Consider the following 26,824-nt stretch of genomic DNA (forward strand, 5'->3'; position numbering starts at 1 on the left):
AGAATATTCTGAAGACGGAATAAACTTGGTAAGAAGAGATACACGAACAAAGTCTAATAATTCAAGTGTAATATCTAAGTGACTTACTTCTACAGGTGCCACACTTCTAAGTGAAGTAGTAAGGTAGAAATTGCATAGTTAACGCAAGCATTATTATCTTGTAATCTACCGTTAGAAGAACCGATGACACACAATATAAACTCTCTAACGTGCAGATTGACGACCTGTCGGCACAGAGAAAGTAGTACAAATATACGATTTTTTAAAAGGAAAAATCATTATCTACTTTTAGAATAATGCAAACTCTATAGTTTCATTTATATGTCTTAGTCCACTCTTTATAATATGGGTGAAAAATTATAATGATTAAAAAAAAAAAAAAAAAAAAGCTTGAAATCTGTATATGCTGGAAATTTTCAATTTTGATCAATCCCTTATTAATGGATATGTATAGGATCTTTCCTTTCCTTCCAAATATATATATATATATATTGAAAGTACAAGAAAATACTCAATTACGAGAGAGTGCTGATAAAGATTGAGCCTTACCAAGAAAAACCTGAGCTAGGAAGCTGAAATTAGCAGGGTGTATAGGGCAGGATCGTATAGACTATGTTGCAAAATGCAATGTTCTATGATATTAACATCCTTTTCTTTTTCATTTTAAAACTGAACATGGCTGCACCTCTGGCAAGCTTCAGTCCAGAGGAGCATAGGACCATCATGAAGTTTCTCTTCCTCCAAGGGAAAAGTGTGACGCAGATCTACGATGAAATTAAACAAACTTCGCAGACAGTTTTGGAACATTTTGCAAAAAGTGAGGTTGGTTTTTGGAGAAACTCGTAACTGGTGATGAGATGGGGATCTATTGTTATGATCCCAAGACTAAAGAACAGTCTAAGGCATGGAGGCACAGTTCTTCTCCGCGGTGCCGTGTGAAGAGGTCTGCACAGAAACAATCTTTTGGGATAAGAACGGAGTTCTGCTGGTGGACTATTTTCCAGTGGGTGCAACGATTAATGCAGCATATTACTGTGACCTTGAGGAAGTTGTGCGAAAACGTCAAGGACAAACGTCGTGGTAAAATCTCCAAAGGTGTTCTGCTTTTACACGACAATGCCTTCTTACACATGGCATCTGAAACCAGGACACATTTACTACCCCAGGCATTCTAGTGTTGCCCTATCCCGCTTATTCGCCTGACCTAGCTCTATCCGATTATCATCTGTTCCCGAATCTCAAAAAACATATCAAAGGTTACCGTTTTCAGAGTTTTCAAGCGGCAAATGATCCTATAGATGAGTGGTTACAGCAGCAGACAAAAGACTTCTATTTATAAGGAATTAAAAGTTGCAGGACAGATGTCGCAAATGCATTGACCTCTAGGGAAATAATATGTGGAATAATGTGGGAATTTAAGCTTCCTTGCTCAATTTTTTCTTGATAAATGACAATCTTTATTAGCACCCCCTCGTATAACTTGAGCGAAGATTTTAAACAACTGTTAAAAAGAGTAGTTTAGTTCATGTTTATAACAATAAATATAATACCAACACTGCTGAATCAAAATCTCCCAGGGTTATTTAAAATTAATATTTGACGATGAACAAGGTTTTGCTTTCGCGCAATATTAAGTTCTTATTTAGCTTCCCCATTGGGCAATCTGGGTGTCCGCACCAGAAAACCGAATTTAGCCCAAACGAGTCGCCAGAAGCTTGTGTATCTCCACACAATGCAGTCCAGTTCGTCGAATAGACTTTCAGCCGCGGAAAAGATTAAATTTCAACACAAGGTAAGAAGTACATCCCTTACGTAACTTGCTACCGTATTCTCTTTATTTGCTACGTCTAGTTTTTCTTTGCCAACTTCTTTTTGCTATCGTTTTCCACACACTTCTTTCACGTTTGAATTGCTTTTTTATTCATATTTTTAAAATCAATTTTATATTATTTTAAACAAAATTATACAAGTAATTCAGAATTGTATAAACTCCTCTTTTCAATATTCTTACAGACAAATCAGTCCTATAAGTTTTCTCTTGCTTCACCTGAAACTTTCTTCCTTTCACTCTGGCAACATTATCACGTTACTGTGACTGCATTCCAATCTGTCTGGAAATTTTATAGCTCTTTTCTGTGGTATTTCCCTTAATTTATAACGATGTTTCATGCGATACCTATATATGATTTCATCATCATACACGCATCCAAGCTAGAATAATTTGACGTAGTGCCATGACAATAATGTTTGTTGATAGCTGAATAGTATGCGTTATGCTCCCATTGATTATTATCAGTAAAGCTTGTACTCACTTAAGCATCCATTTTGTTAATGTTTACACCACAATTTCAGCCATCGGCTTTCATTTTCCTCAATACGATTCATTTTTTTTTTTTTCCTGCTCGAAGAATCATATTAGCGACAACATTCCTGCACTGTAGAATAAACTATTATCGAAGCCAACTTCTTACACACTCTGAATTTACTTCTTTATTTTAAAAAGAACACAACTGAAGGGTTTGTAACGCAATGATTCGAATTTTCTTTCGTTCTCCACTTGTGTCGAATCCTTCTCACTTGGTTCAAACTCACGGGTGAGAGCAGGTATATTTAAGCTCTACATTAAAAAATAATTGGGCTTACCTGTTCACAGGTTTAGAAATAATTTCCCATTAACGGCAATGCGTTTCTTCAAGCAACGTAAGAATTCTTTAAGGAAATCGTACCAAAGAAAGCGATAAGGCGGTCACTGAAACGTCTATGGTAAAGATTAAAAAAACGGGTGCACAATTAACTACATGCATCCGACCACAACATTCAGTGACCTCCCGGTGATAGTTTACATGCATTTCAAGATAGTTTGATTTATATCAACAGGCATGTTTCCGTTGTCTGTATTTACTATCCTCCGATCTTGATTGCGCTATAATATCGTTTAAACTTCTTTTATTTTGAGGAAGCATTCCTTGTTAGCTGTGACTTAGGATAACTGCTGTCTATAATAAACATACAGATACGGGTTAATTTAAAGGAAACACCTAAGGAAAGAGGAACTTATCAGATTACTATAGTGTTTGACCAACTTTTGCAGTCACAACAGCTATGATGCGATATGGAATACAGTCATAGAGATCATGACTGGTAACAAATGGAATATTACACCATTCCGTGTGCAGTGCATCTCAATATCTTGAGAGAAAACCAAGGGGGAAATCCATGCCTCCAAAACGGATCACAGATGTTCAATTTATGTTCAGGTTTGTGCCAGAGGAGGTATTCAACTCCATCCTGATGTCCACCAAACCACGCGGAACAGTTTTAGTTATGTGAATGGACGCGTTATCATCCTGGAATATGGCATCATTGCACGGAAACATCTGAATCAAAGGATGCACACAATCCCCTAAATGGCGACATAGACAGGGAATGATGCAATCGGTAGGTGTCAGCACAGGAACCACTGAAAACCAGGATATTGCGGTCCACAGCATCACAGACCCGCCAACTTGTTTCATGGTTAGGAGGAGATACTGTGGACTACACGCTTCTTTGGGTGTCCGCCACATGTAAACACGGTCCATGTATGTAAATAAGGCGAACGATAACTCATCTGACCATATCACACGTTTCCAGATACCAACTGCTGCATATTGGCACTAATGAGCCCTGCTAAAGCGTGATGGTCCCTTATAAGTGGTTTCGCCCGTGCAACCCGTCTCCGTATGTTCAGGTTATATAACTTGGGGAGGATTGTTTTTATCGACACAGTCTGCTTGGGTTTCTCTGTCACTTCGTCAGAGTAGCATGGCGGTTCTGAGTGACAATCATTTTAATGCTCGGCGTGACCTGTCACCGACCACTGTTCCTCTTTGCCGGTGTTTTGCCGTGAGTTTAATAAGCTGTCATTACCTTGGGCATTGTCCCTCACGAATAACCAACACTGCACTTTCATCACGCTCGCATCCCAACCGAGCGTCAACACTCTACCCTCTTTCGAAATCACAGAGGTCGCTCATTTCACTCTCATCGTCTGCTCAGTTCATTGCCGTTCTACTACTCTTAACGTAGTACGGGACTTGACCTAATGCAGCATCACCAACAGCCAGGCGCTGTGGTTGCCGCCTGACTATTGCCAACTGGGACGTGTAACTTGTTTCTAACTCAGGTGCTTTTATTATTTTGATAATCATTTGTATAGATGATAACAAAGATATTTTAAAGGATTAAATATGCTACAGTTTTTTTGATTTCTTACTACATCTCATACACTGCAAGTTTTGACTGGTAATGCATGATAATTAGTAATTGTAGTTATACGATAATACTGAATAACTTAAATATAAACGTTCTTACCTCGTGTCCGCAGAATTAAAAAAAAAAAAAAAAAAAAAAAAATTGAAGTAAACTAACGTCAAATTTAAAGCATCTACGTTCATTCGTCTGTAACATGACTACATTTGAATCGGTTTTCATAAGAACTGAACTTCGCTCTAAATCTAGCTTGCGCAAATCGTGCTTTGTGATGGACAACCACCGTGTGAGTGGGTTTTCTCCAGTTTCCTCCCACTTTTTTCATTTCGCCAATTCCTGGATTACTATCACCGTCTTCCTTAGTCTTAGAACATAATCGTGTGACATAAAACTAAAAACACTATACAAACTTTTTTACGAAGGAAAAACACGTATCGCCCTTCAAATATCTTTCCACCTTTTAACAGATTTCTTCAAGAGCTAACTTTAACTCTTTTTAAAACGTGAGAACTTAACTTCCCTTGTCCCTCATATAACATTTCGCAGAAAGGTAGGAACTTATCCACATGTTACTAGTTTACCAGCGACAGAAGACATTGACAAAGATGCCAGCGAGCAATGAAATTATTAAAAATAAATAAATAAATTCCTGGATACGAGGTACTCGTAAGAACGTTTATACTTAGGTTATAATGTACTAAGCTGAAAAGTAATTATCCCATGTACTACCAATAGTAGGATTTATTATTATTAGAAAATATTAAAAATAAATTATTTTTCGGTGCTGAAATTTATACACATACTTAACTCGTTACCCTGCCTTAAAATCGAATAAAATATTTCAGTTTAACGTCCCACGATTATGCCCTTTAACGGCTAAGGGAGACAGATGATTAGGGCAAGTGAATAATGATGGAAGAATTGGTGAAATGAGAATATGGAAGTACTCCGAGAAAACCCATGGACATGTTGTTCAAACTTATTTGGCCGGGGATCGAACCAGGGACCCAACGCACCAAAGGTAGGAACCCTATCACTGAACCACCGTTCCCCCCTAAGTTGCGTTAAAATACACTAAAATTAATAGAAAAAAAAGTTTAATAACAAATTCATACCAAGTTCATACTTTTCGGAATCCTTGTTCTTCAATACACATGATAAATTATGAACAGTACTCCTGGTATATATGGCTCTATACTCGTCGGAATCATTGAAGACGTCTGAGAAATTTCTTCTAAGAAAGGCATTCGGATCTATCTGCAATAAAATAATCATAATCATATGAGAAATAACTTCACTACAGGTCAACATTTTACAATAAAATATGCATAATTACAAAATATGATAATTTCGTATTTTAATTTTGCACATGATAATTTCTTTACATAATTATTTTGATCACAGCATGTTTCAAAAAATACCTCTTCGTGACAAAGTGGCTGGTGCGCGTGCACCGAAAAACGAGGAAGGGTATGGTGGCAGGAAAAAGAGAGCGAAGGAGACTACAATTAATGGACGATATCAAAACAGAGAAATCGTACGTGAAGACAAAGAGGTTAGCGGAAGATCGTGAAGCATGCACGCTTCTCAGTTGCAGCAAGTGACATGCCAATAATGACAAAATACCTAGGATGATTATCTCTATACTACATATATATATATTTCAATGATGCGTTTTCCTATTACTCTCTCCAAAATTAAGTGGCTATGCAACGACATATACAGTCACTTGTTCTGTTTCCAAGAACATTACAATTTGAACGCATTTCAGTGGTTCAGATCCGTATCTTACAGAACCTCGTTTCTGAAAACTTTAAATTTCAACCAGCGCTATTATTTAGCCACCTCTGAGATTTTTTCTTTATTTATAAAATACTTTAAAAAGAAAGAAGTTGGTATTCCTATAAATTAACAAATTGATTAAAGCTTTTCCTTTACCAGATGTGAACACTAGCGCATCGGGATTTGCTGCTGCTGCTGTTTCAATATATATACATAGTGCAGTAATTTTCAACTAAGTAGTCTATGATGTCACACAGCTCTATCGTGGATTTGTGGTTAACGTGCGCATCTCTAGCGCGGGAGACGTTTCGATTCCCGATGAAGCTCATGTGTTTCAGATCCCACGTTAAGCTATAATGCTATAGTTCTACGTCTCATATAGCTTTGCTGCTGAAAGAGACGCTAAACTGTAACTAACCAACCAATCTGTGACGGAGTACGATGGGCAAATAAGAAATCGATAGTGTAGTCATTTGTTTTGTTTATTTGTTGAAGCTTAGCGTTTTTTTCAACACCGAGGCTATATGAGACATTTGGACGTACTGTTTAAGATGGAGTCCGAACCACCAAAACGTATTAAAATATGTTAATGTTTTCCCACAGGGAATCAAACCCGAGACATCGTACGCCGAAGTAGCAGACACTAGACCACCTGGGAGGGCTTCGATTGCTTCATAGACAAAAGATTCGTGGCTCCATGACTACGCGTACCCATTCAACCTCCTTCTCTCTCTTTTCCCCATTGTCTATTCCTCTGCTTTTCTAAGATTGTAAATGCGTCATTCAACGTCACATATCGACTCAGTTGGAAATGACTTATCTAGTGTTAAGATTGATATATTTTATTATTATTATTATTATTTTAAATGCCCGTGTCAATTCAAAACAAGCACTTTGCTGAAGTGTCCCTTCCACATTAGTATTAATACAACAGTGAAGAAATTCTTTTGGGAAACAGAAAGCCCCAAGTTTTTACTCGTTTATTTTACTTTATATAGGAGTAAAAACATTCTAGTATTATTTGAAACAAATTATTTTAAAGGATATTATCGTATGTTAAGCAAAAATTTTAAACAACTCACAAATAAAATCACTTGGTCAATTACCATTCTTTGAAAAGATCCCTCTTTCCGTTACTGTATTTAACGTCCATGTGTGTTTCTTTGAGCAGCGGAAAAAAGCTCCAACTGGAAAAATTCTTCGCAGAAGGAATCATTTGTTGCGTTTTGGTACTTCCTGGTTTTATTATTATTATTATTATTATTATTATTATTATTATTATTATTATTATTAACCAAACAAGGCCATGAATAACCCTTTCAGCTGAAGAATGGACTCTTTTTATTTCTTTTAATCCAGTATACACTACTGCTACGGAGAAGAGTTTTAACACTTTTCATTTAAACTTTTCTACTTAAACTGCAGATAAAACTTTTAGGCAGGGGTTTACAAAAAGGTTACACGTAAGAAAAATATACTTACTACTACATTTACCTAAAAATAAAGGTATATGAATTCTAAAACAGGTAGGTTTTAATGTTTGTGAACATGGGACTGCGGTTTCATGATACCGACTTATTGTAAATGAAAGGGACAGTAGATATCTTACAATCAGAAGAACTATTGTCTTTTGATAGCTACTATTAAGTAGTGAGCACACAATTATTCAACTTCTATAATATGTATTATTTGTATTAACTTTACGATTATAGGGAAAGCAATGTAGTGATCACTGAAAACATTATCAAATGTCTGAATCGATTCCAACATTTAGAGACAAAATAAGTAAGTTGTAGGTTATTATAAAGAAAGAAATGAATGAAAAAGAAGCAATTGTTGTTACTGAATATACTTACCGATTTTGGACACTGAATAAGCCATATCTCATAATCCCCCAGCACATCCTCTGAGTTTAAAACTGATTCACAAGTGTCTTCTTCGTAGCCGTTTTCTATGAGATGCACAATTTCATGTAACAAAAATGGAAGTGTATATTACTAAAATGAATCCTCCAGTTTACAAAAATACATTTGCAAAATACTCTTGTAACGCTTTCCAAGTTGTAGAAACAGGAAACAAAAAAAAATGGATATTATCATTCAGAATTACGTATATTTTATATGGATGACCAAGACAGTTCTGTTGGCTTTTGATGATGTTCGCACTGAGAGTTCCTAACTTAGGCACATATGAGATAGTCAGAAGATGAGCGTACGTCTGTGTAATCAGCAGGTTTTGGTTAGCGCAGTTCAAAGTAGACATCGCTACGGACCGATCAAACATAGTTGTTCTAACATCGTATTAAGAACCTAGACAAGGAATCACTCCAGCACCGCGCAGTGGAAGACTAATAGCCGCAGATAACGAGATTTTAAGGTGGAAATTCAGGCAAGATAAGTCCATGTTTGTGTTGAAGCCACTCAACACCATCAGCCTAATAAACCACATAATTTAAGTTGTATACCGGACCGGATTTGATTGTAATTCTGAGGCAACATGATCCACAGCGAGGTTTGGATTTCGCTTTAAGCTTATGCAACCCCTTCCAGCGTAACCCGATTATTCTATAATAACACCACGGCGAAACAAACTTATTTCTGTCCATATGTGATATAAATACATAGAGCAAATTATTTAAACCAAAAAAACCTGGTTTAAACAAAAAAAAATGTTTTTTTCTTGTTTTTTCAATAAAAAACATGGTTTTTGGCAACCCTGACATTGGCTTTTCATTAACCAGGATGTAGTGGAGTAAAGTAGTAGTGAGGAAAGCTAAACGGATCAAGTCAACATTTGGTGGTGACCGTGGAGAGGATTACTTCAATCCCAAAGGTAAAAAAATGTTGATTGGTACCAATGCTTAATTTGCTAAGTTGGTTTCATGCGGAATGCGACAAAGGTTCAATAAAACGGTGTGGTTTGTGCATAATGTGCGATAACAGTGATGCACCTGGTTCCGATTTAGAATCTGATTGAAAGAGCGTTTGTTAATATCGTATACTTTGTAGATCGATGTTTACCTTTGTAATATGTTTCAAATGTTTCCTCTGAAACATGGTAATTATACATATTTGTATTGTATTTTTCAGTAGTTTTTTTATCTTCTATGCCAATTCTGGCTCTATTAGGCTTTGTGACGATAAAATGATATATTATAGGATATATGGCGAATTTTCAAGCATATGATAAGAAGTTCGCCATTTTTCTTCATTTTCGTATTTATAATATTACGGCATAAGTATATGTAACACAGTGTTTATTTTACTTTCCTCATAATCTGCAATGACTACTTTATGTACAGCATAAATTTGGTCCTTCCCTAATTCGTTTAAAAGACGAAAAATAAATAGCATTTTGGTTTCGAACTTTCCCTCCCTTACCCTAATTGAAGTTTACCATCTTTAATAATTAAACCCTGAGAATTGCGATTGATTTTCATGATTTACACTCTTGTTGGAGCGTTCTAAACCGAACACGTATATGTTTAGTATTGAAATGGAAAACAGTTAATTTTATTTGTTGATTAAGCAGCTCTTTCCGCCAGGACAAAATATTAAGAAAGAAAGAAAAAAAACTGAAAAGTACAGGGTATCCGGAATGGGACTGGCGGTTTTTAAAAGTGTATAGTTTTAATATCGTCAGAGACATAGAAGAAAAAATACATTCATATTGAAGAAAAACTCAAAAAATTTTGTTCAGCAAATTTTCATACTTGAACAACTACCGGTGACGGCACTAGTATCGCCAATAAACAGAAATGGCATCGGCAATCGAAAAAGCGAAACGCGTGTGGTGGTTTGCAGAGACAAAAAGTGTTGTTCAACAAAACTTTCGACGTGTTTACCACAAGGATCCTCCATCACGGAACAGTATCCTGGCGTGAAAGGATCAATTTTTATCAACGGAGAGTGTAGTGAAACATCACAGCGGTGGTAAATCGCGTGTGTCAGAAGAAAATGTGGAAGGAATAAGAGCGTGTTTCTCACGTAGCCCGAGGAAATCAATTCGCGCAGCGAGCCGGCAATTCCAAAGTGAACAGTTCACGATGTGATACATAAACGATTACGTTTGCGCGCGTATAAGGTGCAATCCTTGCAAGAAATTAAGCCCTACGTAAGTCACAGAGAGCAGCATTTGCTACTGAAATTCTGGACAGGATTGATTATGACCATAATTTCCTATTGGACGTTGTTTTCTCTGATGAGGCAACTTTTCACCTGTCTGCCTGTGATAACACACACAATGTTAGGATATGGGGATCTGAGAATCCGCATGTGTATATAGAACATTCTAGAGACATTCCCAAATTGAATGTTTGGTGTGCTTTAACACACAATGCAGTTGCCTTCTTTTTCATATTTGACCCCTTCTTTTTCATAGAGCAAATCATAACAGAAAATTAGTTCTTAGACATGCTTCAACACTTTGCTGTTCCCCAGTTACAACATTTGCAACTTCAAGTGATACTCCATTTGGATGGTACCCCGCCACATTGGAGCCTACAACTGAGCGAATACCTTGATACTAAATTTCCTGGCCGTTGGATAAGCCATGATGGGCCAATTAGGTGCCTCCAAGCTCTCCTGATGTTACCCCCTGGACTTCTTCCTGTGGGGGTATGTGAAAGACCTTGTGTATTCTGGTGACAAGGTGCGTAACCTTGATGAACTGAAAAACCGTACTATTAGGAATGTGATTGTCTCAGTAACACCTCAGACGTTACAGAATACGTAGAGAGAGATTGAGTTCAGGCTAGATATTGTAAGAGTAACAAATAGAGCTCACGTGGAGTTACACTGAGTTACAATGACTTGTAAGTAAGACGAAGTAAACTTTTTGAGTTTTCCTTTAAAATGCATGCTTTATTTCTTCTGTATCTCTGACCATATTAAAACTATTCACTTTTAAAAACCATCAGTCTTATTTCGGACAGCCTCATGTATTATGGAGGCTTGCTCCATCTTATGGCATGGTACGGAGGTGGTTCATAGAATTTGGTTCCGATCGTACGAGCACGAACCACGGAAGAAGTCACATCTTAAGAACTAGTAAATACAATTCATAATATTGTATTGAAAGAAACTCCAGTTAAAATACATGAGATAGCTAGGATAGTAAGCACCTCAGTCGAACGTGTTTTTAATATTCTTTATGATATGAGAAAGCTGTTGGCGCTGTTGGCACTGTTGGCAAGACAGGCGTCTCGATTGCTCGCTGTTTAAGTTCCATAGAAAGTGCAAATAAAATACCACACACAAAGCAACCTGGGCAACAAAGCAAACTTCCTATTCAAGTTTGGCTACCAAATATAACCAACATCTTTATTCCTTAGTCGATGGGCTGCTTGCCCACGAAATTTCGTTTAGATATGAGTAATAGTTACCGAGAAGTACCACGTACAAGTAGAGCCGAGACATGTACCCGGCCACTAAATATCTTTATTCCTTAGACGATGGGTTACTTGTCTACAAAATTTTATTTAGATCCGGCGGTCTAGTAGTTACCAAGAAATAAAGTGCCACATACGAAGGGGTATCGTAAAGTTTTAATTATCACCAGGAAGTTATTAAGATATGATGATGATATTTTGACAGCGCTATGTTCGGCTCTTATATGCATGATCTTAAGGAAATTAGCTACTAATGATTGTTATTTTTTATAGGGTGTGCCAAAAGTGACCAAAGTGCAAAATGGATAAGATTGAGGCTCGCAGTGTGATAAAGTTCCTGCACTTGAAGAGTAATAATGCCAAACAAATTCATAATGAGATGAAGGCTGTGCATGGCGATGATTGTCCATCTCATGACACCAAAGTAAAGTGGAAAAAGGAAATTTCCAACTGGTCATATGTTCCTCACAGACGATCCAAGACTAGGAAGACCATCCCTGACGGACGATGCGGCCACTGTGAAGAAACTGGAGTGTTTAATCCTCGAAGACAGACGTGTAACCATCCAAATGATTATGAATGAGATTGGTCTCAGTTATGATAGTGTGTGGAAAATTATCCATGACGAACTTCACATGTCTAAGGTATCTGCACACTGGGTTCTTCTTTGTTGACACCTTCTTAGAAGCACCAGCTCGTTCATTTCAAGTTGCTGTCGACAAAGCATGGGTGTGTGGCTTTGAGATATTGGAGTATCCGCCTTATACTCCCGACTTCGCACCCAGTGATTTTTCTTGTTTCCCTAAATGAAGAATCTTTTGTCATTTTGACAATACAGATGACATCATTCGTGTGGTGGAAGAGTGGTTTAAAGCACAATGTACAGACTTCTACAATGATGGTATTCGTAAAGTAAATGAACGCTAGAAGAAATGTGTAAATATGGGTGGTGATTATATAGAAAGGGGTTAACAACTACAAATCACAACAACCCCTGTATCCTGACTTTTACACCATGATAATTTAAACTTTATGATACCCCCTCGTACACACACACACACACCTGAAGTGAAACCGTAAGCTCCTGTATACTTACGACGGGAGCTAGTAAACAGCGTAAACGAAGTAATTCTCACTAAGAAAAAACATTGTGCTGTAGTTTAAATAACTTCTTCTCGCACGCATTGTTTATGTTCAAATTTCCAAGGTAATGCGTTCAATACAAAAGAAGAGTTATTCATGAAAGGGGGAAATATTTGACCACAAAAATAACGAAAAGCTGCAAATTTATTTTAAAGCTAGCTTGTAGTGATCACCTCGCAAAAGTTGGTGCGTCTATTTCGCACTTCTGTTTTGTTTAACGCATACACAGCCACACCTTGCGCCTGCTACCTATCGATACATCTCAGCAACTTCACCCTACCCTGAACAGGGATAGAAATATTCCTTAGAGGCCTAGTGACGACCTAGCACAAATTGGTGCGTGTTTATTGCATGAATAACTGTTTTTACATAAAACGCTATATTTATAGTCACAAAAAGTTTGATCCTTTAATCTGTGCAGACACCGTATAAAAAATATGATTGGAGAAGGTTCCAGAATACTGGCCCGCACGCGTAGGTAAGGTAGGCTAGTAACCAGGTTGGTTCCTTCCTTTATTAAAGCTCAATATTCAATTCCCATTATACTGCCAAACGAGCGATAGCTAGTGAAGGCGGATTAATGGCCATGTTGTTTACTTCATTATGACTCAATGGGGATGCGAGCCAGTGTTCTGGAACTGAGATATATGATTGTTGGATGTACTAGCAGTCTATTAAAAATGCGTTCTACATGTTCTAATATCTACTCGAACCCATATTCTTAATCTGCACCCAAAACTTTAATTATTATTTTGATTAGGCAATTGTCTGCGTTATGATCACTCTCAAAGCAACACTTCCTCATTCTCAACATAGTTTACGAAGACCGCTATCGGTTTAACGTTATTATATTTTACGAACTATGGAGAACACTTTAATAAATTAAACATTTTAAAAAATACAAAAAAAAAAAAAAAAGCATTCACCGTAACATGCGTTATTCTAGTGCAAAGACAGTTCTTAAATGTTTCAATAAGTATGTTTCGTAGGTACGAAGAATTGTAACGATCTCTTATTCTTACCGTTCAAATCAATTAACTCCATTTCTCACTGATAAGGAAGTACTATGAGAGTAAATCTTTTGGAAACGCTTTACCTACATAACTTCACTACCACCCTCGCACAATATTGCCTTGCACTGAACAAATGAAGGACGTAATAGCGCAAATAGTTCATATCTTTTTCTTCTTCTTCTAAGTTGTCACATATTTACTTCTTCGGTTACATTTGCAGCAGCAAAGATCGCTCTACCAGCAACATTTTTTTTTTCACGCACTACTCTAGCCAACTGTTTTAACTTGGTTAAACGGATTTAGGATTTAGATTTTTGGGCTCTCAGCATTTAAGACCATTTAGCCCGTCACGTTTGAGGGATGACGTGCAGCGGCGAGCACACTATCCGGGGAAGGGAAGTAAGAAAGGATTGGGGAAGGAAAGAATAGGAAGGTGTGTCAGTAAAGCACTTTCTATGCATTTATATAACATAAAAGTGAAAATGAGTATTATTTAAATCTTATTTTAATGTTAATTTTTTTTTTAAATTTTTAAAAATAAAAACTTTCTTTGAGCCGGGTTCGAACCCACGCCAAAAGCGATTTTCATTACTTGTCTGTGCACTAGCATGCTCAGCCACGAAGAACGAGAACAGATGACATTTGATTTGTGCTAGATGTATGCTACATAGCGAGAAACGGATAAATTCAACCAATGAGTACCGTGTATTTAGTTCCATGACTAGGGTCGAGCGTGATTAAAATATAGGTCTCTTGGCAATTATAATTGAATTGAATTGAATTGTAAAAGGTTTTATTCAAGCGGGCGAGGTTCAGCATATTGCTGGTCTACCACCTAACCCTTGTCAAGGAAGTACATTGAGTTATACAAAAAAAAAAAAAAAAAACAATCAATTGAGTCAAAAGATTAGGTTATATACAACAAAAATACAGGTATACAGTAAGATGATAAAAAGGAACAGAAAAAAGTGGTGCTTTTAACAAAACACACACACACACACACAAGTACGACAAGTGAAAAAAGAAAAAAGCATACAAATACAAACATGAAAACAAACACATACCGGTCAATAACATAGAGACAAAATAAGCTATGCTTGTGATTCACAATGTAGGGAGGAGGGGGATAAAATATTTTTATAATGTATGATTATTTAATAAAGAATATGTACCAAGTCAAGTCTGATTTCATTTACGTGATTCAAGTGATAGAATACAAATTATGGGTACCTGAACTTAAATTTTGTTGGCTGAGTAAATAAATTTTTAACATTTTCTTGAAAGAATTAAATGTTTTAGCTTCTTTTACAACATTTGCTAGAGCATTCCATGACCTTGGTGCTAATACTGAAAATGCCGCAGTGGTTTGCTTGAGTCTATCAAACGTATTTCTTTTGCGTGTTAAGTGAGTGTGAATAGTTGACCTAGCAGTGAGTTTCTTGTATAAATACGTGGGACGTGTTGTTTTAAGTATTTTATAAATGATAGAGCAATAATGCAAATGTCATCTTCTGGACATTGTCAGCATGCTATTGCTGTAGAAAATAGGCAAAATATGATCGAATTTTCGTATGTTGTAACAGAAGCGGGTGGATGAATTTTGTACGTTTTGGATCAGGATGGCATTGCTTTTTGTTAGAAGCGGGCCATACACAACATCACAATAATCAAACAAAGACAGTATCACCGTTTGTGTCAGCAGTAGCTTGGTATCTTTGGACAGACAGTCTCGTATTTTGTACAAGTTTCTTAGTATTCCTAGAGTAGAGACGTTGAGTAAAGACGTGATTATTCATAGAAAGTTTATCGTCAATTTGTACTCCAATACTTTTAACACAAGGTGAATAGCTAGTGTTTGAGTCCATTATTTGTAATTCTAATTTGTCAGGAGCAATTTTATTAAGTTGATTAGCGGAACCTAGAACAGTATAAGTACATTTTAAGGGATTAATAATAGGACCGTTACCAATACACCAATTACTGATAGCCTTAAGATCTTGGTTAAGGAGTCGAACAACTTGTGATAAGTCCTGAGGCAAGGCTTTTATAAACAATTGAGTGTCGTCTGCGTAACAATACATCTTTGAACGCTGTACAACAGGTACCAAATCTACAGTGTATAAGGTGAACAAAACTGGCCCTAAAATTGAGTCTTGTGGAACACTATCAAGTACAGCAGCTTCAGAAATTTTATAATGAGAGGAACTACGTAAAGTAACTTGCTGTTTTCTCTTATGTAGATAGGATTCGAACCATTTTATGGTAGACTGAAAGGTTATAGTATTTCATTTTTGCAAAGAGAACACCATGCAATACAAAATCAAATGTCTTTGAGAGGTCTAATAAAACTAGTATGAGCACATATTGTCATTGTCATTTAGTGCATGAAGCACTTTGTCTTTAATACCTAACAAAGCAGTAGAAGTGCTGTGAAATTTACGAAACCCAGATTGTTCTCATGGAAGTATGCCAGAGCTATTAATATATGAAATTATTTGCTGAAGCACCAACTTTTCAATTACCTTTGAAAGAACTGGCAATATACTTATTGGCCGAAGGTCACTAGTTGATTTAATACAAGGCTTCTTTGGTAATGGCAGAATTTTAGCTAGTTTCCAGGGATCAGGGAATTTACTATTAGATAAAGAATATCGGTAACTTCAAAAGACAAAGATAGATGAACGAGATGAATCTTTATGGATGGTTATAAGATGCGAAATAAACAGTGTTATAATACAGATAATAGGCGTGAAGAACTGGTGGAGATATGTAGATCATTGAATCCTATAATTGGATGGCCCCCCTTCCATTTTATTATGCTCTATATTCCCAAATATCCCATCTCGTATGGAATGAGGCTCCTGAGTTACAGCGTAATATTTTTGTCAGTGACACTCTTCTTGGTAGCACCACAACACTCTTCCTCGTAGCCCCCAGCAAGCAGACTGTGGTAGGCGATGGTGCTTTTACCGAATGTACTACAGTGCGTTAACTTCAATCATCTAGGTATGACATTGCAGAATTTTGAAAATCTATCAATGGTGCAATACAGTACTAACCTAAACCATACTAACCTAAATCAAAACCAAATTTGAAACATTCATGTGAGATTAAAGTGTGATCCCAATGTAAAAGGTGATATTAAATTCACGTGTACCGGTAATGTAACCGAACCTAATTACAGAGGAAAAAAACACCGTGGTAGGACAAATTACCGTGAATATCGTGGAAAGAAAAGGTACAGATCTGTTAGGAGACACGAAATTTCTCCACTAGTAAAACGAATGAGAACTGAACCTAATTTTACCTTTATATTATCGACGTTAAAGTATATAAATATTTAAAATAAAATTAATTAAGAAGATAAAATATAAAAATAATATTGCTATAAAAGTGAAATATATGTTTATATATAGATATAGATATGAGGGTCATTCGGAAACTCAAGTAACTAGTATGTAATAGTTAACGGCCCAGGATTTCTCTTTTTTTTCTAAAAAAAAAAAAAAAAAGGTCCTTTAGTTCAAGGCGCCATCTATAACAATACTTGTATTTCATCGCTCTTTATTATATTTTTATTTGTATTTGTGGGCAGAAGTAATTTTAAATTATGCACAAACTGCTCTAGAAAGGAAGAAGAAGATTATGAAAAAAATGATATAGATGTAATTTCTCTTCTAGTTGTCATAGCAACGAAGAATAAATATATATAATAAAGGATCTATCTTGTGTACACTGCATGTTCAATTTTTAAAGAGTGTAAAAGTTTAATGTGTCGCATACTATAATAAAAGGTAATATCATGATGTCGTGTGTAAATGGATTTTGTTAAATCAGTAGCCTAAGTTATATATAAATATATGAACTGGTGATTTCGTCGTTATATAATTTGATGGTCCTCGCCGCAGGATTCTCGTCGTACTTTAATCAAGCATCCCATTAAAATGAGTACAGAAAGGGGTTTCAAATTGGTCTGCAACCTCCTCCTCCCATTAATCTCTGCCTGCTAAAATTGTTCTTGGCTAACTGCAGAGAATTTCAAACTAGAATACTTGTAACCACTATATTGCATTCGTCATTTTAAATTTTGTAATTTTGACGTCAGATTCTGAATCAGCTGTCCTAACCCCCCCCCTCTTGGTAATATGTTTTCTTCTAAATTAAATGGTTGTTTTCGGTGTATGCTTAGAGACCACCCCTAACTTTCAAACGGTGGTTTCCACCCTTAAATCTTCACTATTGCCGAAATAAAAAAAATAACTGTCGATTATTTACCGATTTTCCACAAGTGTGCAAAATCAAATCGGTGAGTGATACTTCCGTAAATCTTGTTGTTAGTGGGGTGTTCAAAATAAAAGAGGGTGTGCACCAAGAATAATGATACACATTTTTACACAAAGTCAAAGAAAACTATTTTTACGCCAAGAGATGTGTGTAAGGAAATTTAGAGGAGTCTTAGAAGTGTTGAGGTGAACAGAATATTCCCTGGAAATAATATCTATTTTTACAACAGAAGTTGTAAATGTAAAAATAATAAAGAAAATACTGCAGCATTAAATTCAGAAAATAAGTTATTTCCAGAAACTTAATTTAAACTATTAATTTACTTGTTGGGAGAGGCCAAACCCTCCCGTGTAAAGGCTATGGATGTACCTGTATTGCAATATGTTGTTTTGTGTACTTGACAACTAAGAGTGCCAGAGCCATCTTAACGGTATCATAACCACTTGGTTGGGGGCCCCTCAAACAGAGGAGCAAAATTTAGTCATAGGGACCACAACACATTTGTTTGCTTTAGGGCGTAATATGCTGTTAAAATAGCACTGGAGAGTAGATTAGACTGAGACTGGACAATAGAGTAGACGGCACTAGCGCGGGGTCCGATTGGGAGCAATCGGTCCAATCGGCTTAAGAACCGATATGTTTAGTGTGGTTTCTAAGGCTAATGTGTTTGTGGAAAGTTCGGAAGCCAGGCAGAAATGAGTACAGAAAACCCTTTTTGACTATTGGAAAGAAAGCTGTGTAAAGAAAATCGTCGTTGATTATTGAAAATAAGAAAAGTTAACGCGTGTACAGCATTTTTTCTGTTCATTGTAAATTTGCGTGTATTAATTCAAAGTAAGTACCATGGGGTAGGGTAAGGCAATGTCGAAAATTGAAATGGGATCCCCATTTTTATTGCAGAATCGGATTTTACTGGGAAAATAAAATAAGTAAATTTTGTTCAATTTTTTTTTAGTATGTGACAGATCGCGCTGTAATAAGTAAACCTGTAATCAATATTTTTTAGCATAAAAGATTTATTTAAAGTAATGAAGTAGTGTTGTCAGTTGGTTTTCTCTGGGTACTCCCGTTTCCTTCCATAATTTCGTTCCAATTCTTTTATCACTCATTCGTATCTCTTAGCCTGACAGGCATAAGAGTGGGACGTTAAACTGAAAGATTTTTATATTAAAAGTAGTGTTTCAGTAAAAACAAACGTTTGCTCTTGAGTGCAGTACACTATTAATGCAATTCTTAAAAAAGAATAATTACGAAAACTGAAAGAGAGAGAGAGATTTACATTTCTAGCTGCAACAAGTTGCCACTTGATTCAGTAACATTGTGCATATTGCACGGAGATCCTATTTCTTAACATTGGAGACCTATTTGTGCCTGCATCTTTGCTATCTTTCCGTATTCTCCACTAGCAGAGTAGCATACATATCGGGCTACTCACAATGACGACCGCTGTACAGGTCGGAGCATTGTTCAGGCCCGTATCGAGCGGGATCTAGGGGGGCCCGGCCCCCCTAAAATTTTCACGGTAGGTCTGTAAATGGACTATAGTATGGTTGCATCGCCCCCCCCCTACATTTTTGGACTGGCTACCGGCCTGACATTGTTGTCCAGAACTCGCCCCTAGGAGACATGTATGGGGGTCCTACCAGTAACTTTTCTTGTAAGTGGTTAAATGCTGTATATCTTGTGAATTTTAATGTTAATAAATACGTTAAAAAAAAAAAAACTAACTGACTTGGCTTAGACCACTATGGATCTGAGTCCCAGACTCTATGGGCCTCAATGTTTAATCCCTGCCTGTGCTACTTTACGTCTCAGTCCACCAATGGTTGTAACATGTATTTTGCAACACCCTGTATGAGGTACGTTGGACAAAAAATGTTATAAATAACTCGTAAGTATTTAATGTGATGCCCTGTTGTCAGGGTATGTCGACGAGATCGTAGAGGGGATTAGATTTGTAAGCATGCCAAGAGTTATCAGTTATAGGAGCGAGACAATCATAAACAGTGCAACCGGCTCGACAGCCATATTCGTGTTTTAAAAATAAGATTGTTCTGAAAACCATTGAAGACGTTACCTGATACGATGTTCAAATACTTTCCGGGCATGAAGAGAGAGCAATAAGGCGATACCAGGTTGTTTATAAGGTTTAAAAATGGGAAGAAAAATATATTCCTTCTAAGGAAGGGGAATAGGCTCAGAGGACCAGACAGCATTATAGAAGGAATGCAAAAATTAATGGTGCATTGGAGAAGGACGTAAGTAACGATAAGTAATGCCATCTTGATCAAGGGAGGACTGGTAAGCGATGTAAAATGAGGAAGAGTTCTAATATGATAAAAGGAAGATTTAAGGAGCTGGGCGCATGAGAGTTACATAAAGAGGAAAAAGATAAAGAAGAGGAAAAATAGGAATGCAAAAATTAATGGTGCATTGGAGAAGGACGTAAGTAACGATAAGTAATGCCATCTTGATCAAGGGAGGACTGGTAAGCGATGTAAAATGAGGAAGAGTTCTAATATGATAAAAGGAAGATTTAAGGAGCTGGGCGCATGAGAGTTACATAAAGAGGAAAAAGATAAAGAAGAGGAAAAATAGATATAACGGGACCCAACTGCGAATAAAATTGAAGCCAAAGAGAAGAAAAGAATTCAACAGAGAAAAATAGGCAAGTTATATTATGAAGAGATCGATAAAAAAAAAAAAAAAGTCCAGATAGAGAGGAATCACAACGGAGGTAAGAACAGAATTTGTTGGCAAGCATAACAATGAGTTCGTTGGAGTAGACAGGTTGTGATTACTTGGGTTTATTGATAGGCAAGGAAATTCTTATAGGATCGATGGCCCAGGTAAGTTTTAAAAGCATCGGTTCTCCGGAAAATCTGTTGCTGGCGTTACCGTGTTCACTATTTGGGATGAAAAAGCACAGGAGGAGATTTAGAATAAGAGACAGCCGGAGAAATGCGATGATATAATGTGGTATGAAGGAGTATAGGATCGTCAGATGAATGCGGAGGAGGAAGGTGAGCCTCGTGAGGACGTGAAAGAATAAACAAGACCAATCAAGATTGGTAGAATAGGGACGAGATTAAGGTGAAAAGAAAAGAGGAGGTAAATCAGAAGAAGCATTATTATGAAGAAGAATGGGGAAATAATCATTACCAAACGTGCCAGAGTAAGATATTCAGGTAAGTTGACTACAATAGGTAAAAGAACAAAATGTTAAATCAGGAGCAGCAGGGAATTCATGAGGACGGGAAAGACAAGTAGAGGAATGCAAATATTTAGGAGAATACCATATAAAGTAAATTATTGAGATGTACCAGTGGAATTAGTACCAAACTGTTCCAGAAGTCCCGCATCGTCAGTACACTGCTTTGCATGAGACTAAGTTTATGAGGATAAGTGGTGTCACCAGCCCGTATCCAAGGGGGCCGGGCTCCCTAAATTTTTACTGACCCCAATAAAATTTTGACGGAACGCTTGAAAATGAGCTATAATATGGTTGTATCGCCCCCCTCCTATATTTTTTGGCTGGCCCTGGGTGTCTCTGTCACCAATGAAAGGCTCTTGGCAGACAGAGGACATGTTTGTGAGATCAAGTGAAGGCAAGCACTACATTGTGTAGCGAATGTTCTTGTGAAGTCAAAGTGGGTAAGATGCGTAAGGGCCAAACTGAAATTCGTGGTGACACGATTGGAAACAACCCGGCGGGAGCTCATGTGGTTCGGATTCCACATTAATCAGTAGGTCCACGTCTCATATAGCCTCGCTGCTGAACGGGACGTAAAACTCAAAATCAATCAATCAATCAACGATTGGAAACAAAGAACTAAGAGTAAGGGTGTTAACAGAAGAAATTTGCCGTGTAGAGAACGAAGAATTGGTGAATGATTAATAGCTTTCCGATGGTTTAAAGAACTCATTTCAACTGATCTAATCCTCGCGGACAACCCCCACTGCGGAAGAACCTCCGATAGATATTAACGACTCTCTGCAGGATACTGTGAATGCTGGGCCACAATTTAGTACACGTGAGTTAGCAAGAATGATTGGGCCATCTAAATCGACAGTAAATCGTCTCCTATATGATATAGATTACAACAATAAACAGCCCCGACAAAGTCCACATGAACTGACAAATGTGTAGGTCAACTGCAGAGTTGCACTTTGCCAAACATTGCTACAAAACCCTGTGATCTTAGTTTCTGGAGGAGAAGTGAATGTTTTTGAAAAATCCTGATATATGTAAACAGTGGGTGAAAAGAGAACAGGATGCCATAGTCCATATGAAACAGGATATATTTGGGGAAAAGCTTATGCTATGTGTTCTGTGGAATATTGACGGAATTGTCCATTATGAGTTTGTTCCGAGAGGTCGTTCTGTAACAGGTGAACTGTGTTCGAAACAATATTGAGGATATGCCATTCTAAGCAAGAAATTACCCGGAATTAATAAGGAAGAGGTTACTTGCAAATTGACAATACTTAGAGTTACTGACATCGAAGAATGTCCAACATCCTGGCTGAACTTCACAGGTTTGAGTTACCTTATACCTGTTATAGTACGGACGTAGCATGAACTGATTACTGTTTGTTTGGTTCTTTCTCAATTCTTGTGGTCGGCAGTTCAGTTCATATGACGAGGTGCATCCTGCCTGTCGCGAGCTTTTCAACGCTAAACCTGCCACCTAGTATCACCAGCAAGTTGAACTATTGTCGCAGAGAGGGTGGAGGACATCGAACATTAAGGCCTGTACTTCGCTGAGTGAAGTCTGTTCCTGATATTCTGCGTTTCATTTGCATTCTTGTCTGGTGCAGGATTTCTGGGACAGTCTAGTATATGTACTACCCCAATAAAGAGGATGACAAAATCAGAGAGGAGTTAGATAAGTAAAATGATATAACCAAAGTTGAGAAGGGAGAAGAACATGTAGGAAATATAGTAATTGACCATAGTTAGTTTATGGATAGTAATCATTTGACATTGAAGGTCAGGATACTGTATGGAAGGAGGATAAAGAAGAAGACAATAATTTATGAATATCAAGAGAAACTACCCGCCGTGGTCATTAAGGCGGATGTCATGAAGGCAGTGATAGAAGGACTGGATTGGTGTTTAGCGTCCCTTTCAGCAGCGAGGAGATATGAGTTGTGGGCTTATAGCTTACTATGGTATCCGAATATGAACTCCAGCCGGGAATCAAACACGGGTCTCTCGCGCCGAAGACGTATACTAACCGTATAGCCATGAGGGAACTCAAGTTGCAGGAAGGAATATGAAATTGGTAAGTGTCGGGGAGCCATGTTTCTTGAAGAAATGGGGGCAAAATAAGGGAATATGATTATGTAAAGCGTACAGTTTTCGACGAGAACTTCTGACGTTTCATTGTAAAAAAGGTCTGAGGGGGTTAGATTGAATCAATTGCAGTAATTTTAGAATTGTGGTGCAGAATTTATATTGAAATTCTTAGTTGATTTTCTTTTCTCAAAATAGTAAGAATATAGAGATAGAAGGCGTAGGAGACTGGATACTGAAAGGCTGTTATAGTACTGGGATGTGAAGGAAAAAAAAGCCAAGAAGAACAATCCGGCGGTTTAGATGGAGGATATGAAAGAGATGAATGGAGGTTAAGTCAAAGCATTTTTATTAGGAAGGAATAAATGGGGTGACGAAAAATTTCAAAGTGGGACGAGAAACAGCACAAGAATATGAGAGAGAGGCAGTACCGGGTATAGAAGTAAAATCGAAAGTAGAGGAAGAGGACGAGCGAGAAGGGAGTGGTTGTTCCTCACGCAAGGAGCGTTGGGCCGGTGCGGTGTGAAGAATAAAATAATAAAGGCGTTTTCTTCCGTGTAAGGCATTTTCTAGTCTTGAAAATATTTATTTAGGTTTGTAGATGTTTCGGACACTTGGCACAGGTAGCGTCAAGACTTGCATCTGGGAAAAGCTGAAGAACAGCGGCCCTACTGATCGCAAATAGCGTGGGATTACTTTCCTTCCCAGAGGTCGAAATATATATATACTATTGGTACACTGTCTGAAGCGAGAATATACGTTTCCACCGAGATGAAAATAGTACAAGGTGCAATGGAAAAGTAAAGTGTTAGGGTCAAAAGTGGCTAGAAGGGTGCCAGTGGGAAAGGGGGGTCGGGAGAGAAAAAAAGAGTCCTCAATGGAAAGGTTCTGTTGAGTTGGACATGAAGACGCGAAGTACTATCAACAGGTAACGTATAAGAAGGATGTTTACGAAATATATCTATGATATTTAGGATCCGCACACTACTGCGTAAACCAGTGTGTAATAAATAAAAAATAAAAAAGGAAAAGGATACATGGCATATATGTTCGGCTAATAATGGGTGATTGAGAAGATCATTGGCAGCTTTAGCATACGGGAAAGCATCTTCAGAGCATTAGTACCAAGGGAACTTCAGTAACATCTATTAATTGATTCTATAATTAGAATACTATAAAGAGAAGAGAAGAATACTAATTTTCATGGGATGTTTGCCAATGGAGGAGGTAGAGGCAACACATAAAATAAGGTCTCGGATGCTGGTCCTTGTAAAAATTATGAGCTCTATGGATATTAGTGCCATTAGACTTATCCAGGGGTGTAGTAGCAGTACTAGAGGACTTAGAAGTGTTCATGAAATTTAATAAGAACCTCGTCACGCTAGGGGTTGCTGCCATAATGTCAGGGAAAAGTAAAGTTGAAGATTTGTCGGTCATACTAAACACTGCATTCAGAAAACAATTATATCCACTATAAAATCCACACACAAAAAGGTTTAAATCAGTGCACATACATAGGAAAACTTGAGACAGAATATGTCAGTTCGCTTTCAGTTTTCAAACAAAAGTCATGGCATTCTTTTGTTTTATTACGATGCTTTTATTAGACTATTTTATTGTTTGTGTGATAGCAGTGGCGTACGCAGAATTTCAAGGGTGATTCATATATATATATATCTTAATATCTTCTTCAAGGACAGGAGGAGGTAAATACAAAATCATCCTGCTTACGCCATTGGTTGTTCGAGTCTAATCTTGTACTTAAATTTCACCCTCTCCCAGTGGCGGCTCCAAGTTCTACACTGGCAGTGCTGGTGAAACCGGCTTTGGTGTCCTCGTTTCATTTTGAAGCCATTCTTTAAATTCTGATGTTCAGCACAAAGATTACTAGACAATAATATTAAATTCGCCATTGCATGATCATATACTGAATTATTCTATTAAATTAAATTCACTGAACTTAATTTTAAATACTTGCTTCAGCGCAAGAACTCTCAGGAGGAAAAATTGCCAGATTTAGTAGAAAATAATTTAAGTTGCCAACACTGCTCAACCGACGGAAGCCGCGCCATAAGAGGAAGTTAGACACTTCAGAAAAGTAATAAGTTTATTATTTCTAATTCGTTATTGGGATTCCAATTATTTAGAAATGAAAACAATTTGTAAGACACTTTTAAAACTGTACACTTCGTATGAATGCAGCGAAAGCACACTTACAGTGGGATATATGAATTTGAAAAAGTAAGTTGGCACAAAATAATCTATTGATGCTGAATACGCAATTAAGCTCACAATTTCCTTGCGCCCCAGGCCACTCAAATCGATGAGACGGCTCTCTTCTCAGCGCCCACGGGTAAGAATCAGATATACATTCCATCTACTAAAAAGGTATCTTGGAGTTTTTATTAGATTTATGCGAATGAAATGTCCGCATGACGTCTAGTGGCAAACTCACCTCAGCAGCACAGCACAGCGATGAATGAAGATCACGCCTCTAACTCTCAAACTCAATGCACGTCTAGCAAACGGGGTGGGGTATCTGGATAGTCAGGGGTCGTATGAGGTCGGATTGTTGAACGGGCTCGTATGAAAGTGCACCATGGAGAATACGCGATTTCGAATGATTTTTCTTTAGATTTCAAACTGGGACATTCTGCATAACTAATAGCAAAAAACAGTGCACTTGGACCATGAATGGGTAATGAACGCACCGCTCGTTGTTGATTTGTAAATTTTGTTCCGGTTACACAACACTGCAAATGAACTCCATACGCACCGAGTCGAATGCGTTTCTCAGGAGTACGTTGAAAAATGTTTGTGCATTACACACGAGTTAGACAACAACTACAGGACGGCTGCTCCGTGCAATAAGGAAGGTGCAAGAGTTGAAGTCATTGGTGTCACATAAGGTGACTCCGGTCAACGAAGATCACTGTCTGGAGGTTTACAATTTCCTGAATGTAAAGAATAATCAGTAAAGTTTTCTGCATCGAACTGTATGGAAAAAAAATGGATTCTGCACGGAAAAAATGGATTTTCTATGACAATTGTAGGAGAATAATTGGACATGCACAACGTCCACGATGGGTTCCTACACCACTGCACCTACAGAAGGTGTTGCTGGTACGGTGGTTGATGTTGGGTGTCATCCATTGTCTTTCTCAGGTGAGGTAATACCATAAATGCAAATCACTACAGTGCTGAACTCCATGAAATGCAACGAAAATTTGTCCCCAAGCATCCAGCAATAGTCAACTGGCATGGTTTCGGCTGTTCACAGTTGCAGTATGAAACTCCTCCTCACCTAATCTATTCCTCCCGATCTCTCTCATTGGCTACCACCTCTTCCCGAGTCACGATCACTTCTTGGTGAGACCTTCTTTGACGATTGAGCGGAACAACGTACGCTTGAAGACTTCTTCAAATCGCAAACTGCAAACTTCTTTCGCCATGGACACCAATAATTTGCAGAACGATTGCAAAATGTGTCGTTGCAGGCAGACGGCAACTGTTTTGATTAACCAGGTATTCCAATTTTCGTTTCTTTGGCCTTTGCCAATGACGTACCTGCGGCGAACGTATCATTCGTACCAACCTAGTACCTTATCCTAAGCAACTCAAGTACAAAAGCGTTTCAAATTGGAATAGAAAAAAAAATACAAG

At 37.5% G+C, this 26,824-nt stretch overlaps 1 protein-coding gene across 1 annotated transcript in view; it reads right to left on the bottom strand.

Moving 5' to 3' along the window:
* LOC145673185 (uncharacterized) overlaps nt 1–13,834 on the bottom strand; it is a 29,424-nt gene extending 15,590 nt beyond the window's left edge. Inside the window, exons 1-3 of the mRNA XM_081742651.1 lie at nt 13,588–13,834; nt 7,890–7,984; nt 5,367–5,508 (exon numbers count right to left, since the gene is read on the bottom strand). Coding sequence (XP_081598777.1) covers nt 5,367–5,508; nt 7,890–7,984; nt 13,588–13,609 — 259 coding nt within the window. The 5' untranslated portion in view covers nt 13,610–13,834. The remainder of the gene's footprint in view (nt 1–5,366; nt 5,509–7,889; nt 7,985–13,587) is intronic.
* Between the last annotated feature and the right edge of the window lie 12,990 nt (nt 13,835–26,824).

This window comes from Thermobia domestica, chromosome 16, assembly GCF_964235325.1.
Source record: "Thermobia domestica chromosome 16, izTheDome1.hap1.1, whole genome shotgun sequence".
Lineage (NCBI taxonomy): Eukaryota > Metazoa > Arthropoda > Insecta > Zygentoma > Lepismatidae > Thermobia > Thermobia domestica.